The following is a 2,500-nucleotide window of genomic DNA, read 5'->3' as shown; positions in this document are numbered from 1 at the left end:
TTTGTTGTGGACTGCTGTGTTCAGTAAGCTGTTTGTTTGTGTGTTGACAGGCGCTGGGAAGCATGTACTTCATCCACAAGAGTCTGAAGAATATCTACCAGTATGATTTTAATGGTAAGAAATGACCAGTGAGAAATGACCAGTATGATTTTAAAGGTAAGAAATGACCAGTATGATTTCAATGGTAAATGACCAGTGAGAAATGACAAGTATGATTTTAATGATTTAATGGGAAATGCCCAGTATGATTTTAGCATTAAGAAATGAGCAGTGTGAATTTAACGGTAAGAAATGAGCAGTACGATCTTAACGGTTAAAACTATTCCCATCATGCACTGGTGATTATGACATCGATGTTGAGTATGTGACGCGCATCAGCAGAGTTACAGATGTCACACGTTATCTCTGATAACACAGCAGGTGTGTGTGTGTGTGTGTGTACAGAATTGCAAATACAAACTCTAGAGACCGAGTTGGGAAGGCTGGCTGTGTGTGTGTGAGAGCGAGAGAGAGAGGCAAGTGTGTGTGTGTGTGTGTCGTGAGTCTAGTCACGGCGCTTATGAATAAACGTTCAGGAACGAGCCCAATGGAAGAGCCATAAACAACATGGCTGCCGTCTCCCACCCCAGCGACACACACACACACACAGTAATGGGGTGTGGTGTGTGTATAGATCCCCATCACTGAGTGGCATAAATGAGTGCACATTAGGGTATTGATCTGTGTTTGCATGTGTTTACACGCTTTTAATAGTCCTTCTCTCTCTCTCTCTCTCTCTCTCTCTCTTTCTCTGTACTCCCTCTCTTTCTATGAATCCCTCTCTCCCTCTCTCTCTTTCTACCAATCCCCCTCTCTTTCACTCTCTCTCTCTACCTTCTCTCCCTTGCTCTCTCTCTTTCTACCAATACCCCTCTCTTTCACTCTCTCTCTCTCTCTACCTTCTCTCCCTTGCTCTCTCTCTTTCTAACAATATCCCTCTCCCTCGTTCCCTCTTTCTCCATCTCTCTCCCCTTGCTCGCTCTCTCTCCCTCTCCCTCTCCCTCTCTCTCCCTCTCTCTCTCTCTCTCTCTCTCTGTCCTCTCTCTCTCCCTCTCTCTCTCCCCTCTCTCTCTCCCTCTCTCTGTCCTCTCTCTCTCCCTCTCTCTCTCTCTCTCTCTCTCTCTCTCTCTCTCTCTCTCTGTCCTCTCTCTCTCTCTCTCTCTCTGTCCTCTCTCTCTCTCTCTCTCTCTCCCTCTCTCTCTCCCTCTCTCTCTCTCTGCAGCACGGGAGTTCAAGCCCATCGCTGGACAGAACAAGTTCGTGGGCTCTCTAGAGGGAGTGACCACCGTGCAGAAAGAAAAATTCCAAAGAATTTCTGGCCCGATGTGAGTTCTGTGTGTTCTTGTGTGTGTCTTCTGTGTGTGTGTGTAAGAGAGGGAGAAAGTGAGTGTTTCTGGCCCGATGTGAGTTCTGTGTGTTCTTGTGTATGTCTTCTGTGTGTGTGTGTAAGAGAGGGAGAAAGTGAGTGTTTCTGGCCCGATGTGAGTTCTGTGTGTTCTTGTGTGTGTCTTCTGTGTGTGTGTGTGTGTGTGTAAGAGAGGGAGAAAGTGAGTGTTTCTGGCCCGACGTGAGTTCTGTGTGTTCTTGTGTATGTCTTCTGTGTGTGTGTAAGAGAGGGAGAAAGTGAGTGAAACCAGCTGCTAGATTGTTTATGTGGACACACTCGTTTTTTTTTTTTTGTGTTTATGTTTTTGTGTGTGTGCGTGCGCGTGTACCTTTGTGTGTGTGTGTGTATGTATTTGAATGCAGAGTGGATGATGCTTTGGGCGTTGTGCAAGTAGGACTGTGTGTGTGTGTGTCAGCGCTCGACTCAACTCGAGTTGTGTATGTTTTTCTCCACAGTTTAAATGGTCCAGGAAAGGCTACATGAGGACACGATGGCTCATTCATAACCAGTATGTATACGCACACACACACACACGCACACACACACACACACACTACGCATATGTGAACCAGAATGTACTCACTGACACTCAGTACATATGTGTCTATACATACATGATTAGAAGACCTTCCTTGTACTTCTCGATCAACCCCTTCAAACACACACACACACTTATGCACACACACATGCACACACTCTCTCTCTCTTTGTCACCCATCTGGCCGTATGTATAGTGTTTGTTGTGTCTTAGTGTTTTGTCAGTGCACAGTGGTTTCTATTGACTTACATGTGTCAGCCCCCACCCCCCCACCCCCTGGCCCCGAGACAAAGCGTGGAGCTTGTGGAGTGTTTCCGGAACGCTTGCGGAGAGTGTGTGAGGAGTGTGTGTGACTCACACATCAGAAAGCCATTATTTGTGGCCGTTGGCAGCTGCTGAATGGGACAGGGTGGCAGCAGCCGAAGATAAATGACCTCGATGTGCCCACCCGTACCTGACATGGACACACACACACACACACCACACACCCGGTGGCAGGAGACAAAGACAAATCACCTCTCTCGTGGTGCCCACTG

General features: G+C 47.2%; 1 protein-coding gene across 1 annotated transcript in view; it reads left to right on the top strand.

Annotated features, from left to right (window-relative positions):
* The window catches only part of LOC121715039 (inositol polyphosphate-5-phosphatase A-like), a 42,746-nt gene that overhangs the window by 31,011 nt on the left and 9,235 nt on the right, over positions 1-2,500 (top strand). Inside the window, 4 exon segments of the mRNA XM_042100337.1 lie at positions 51-114; positions 1,262-1,339; positions 1,342-1,364; positions 1,882-1,934. Coding sequence (XP_041956271.1) covers positions 51-114; positions 1,262-1,339; positions 1,342-1,364; positions 1,882-1,934 — 218 coding nt within the window.

Source organism: Alosa sapidissima, chromosome 8, assembly GCF_018492685.1.
Source record: "Alosa sapidissima isolate fAloSap1 chromosome 8, fAloSap1.pri, whole genome shotgun sequence".
In the NCBI taxonomy this organism is placed as follows: Eukaryota; Metazoa; Chordata; class Actinopteri; order Clupeiformes; family Clupeidae; genus Alosa; species Alosa sapidissima.
The sequence above is the reverse complement of the archived record's forward strand: the minus strand, read 5'-3'. Positions and strand labels throughout refer to the sequence as shown.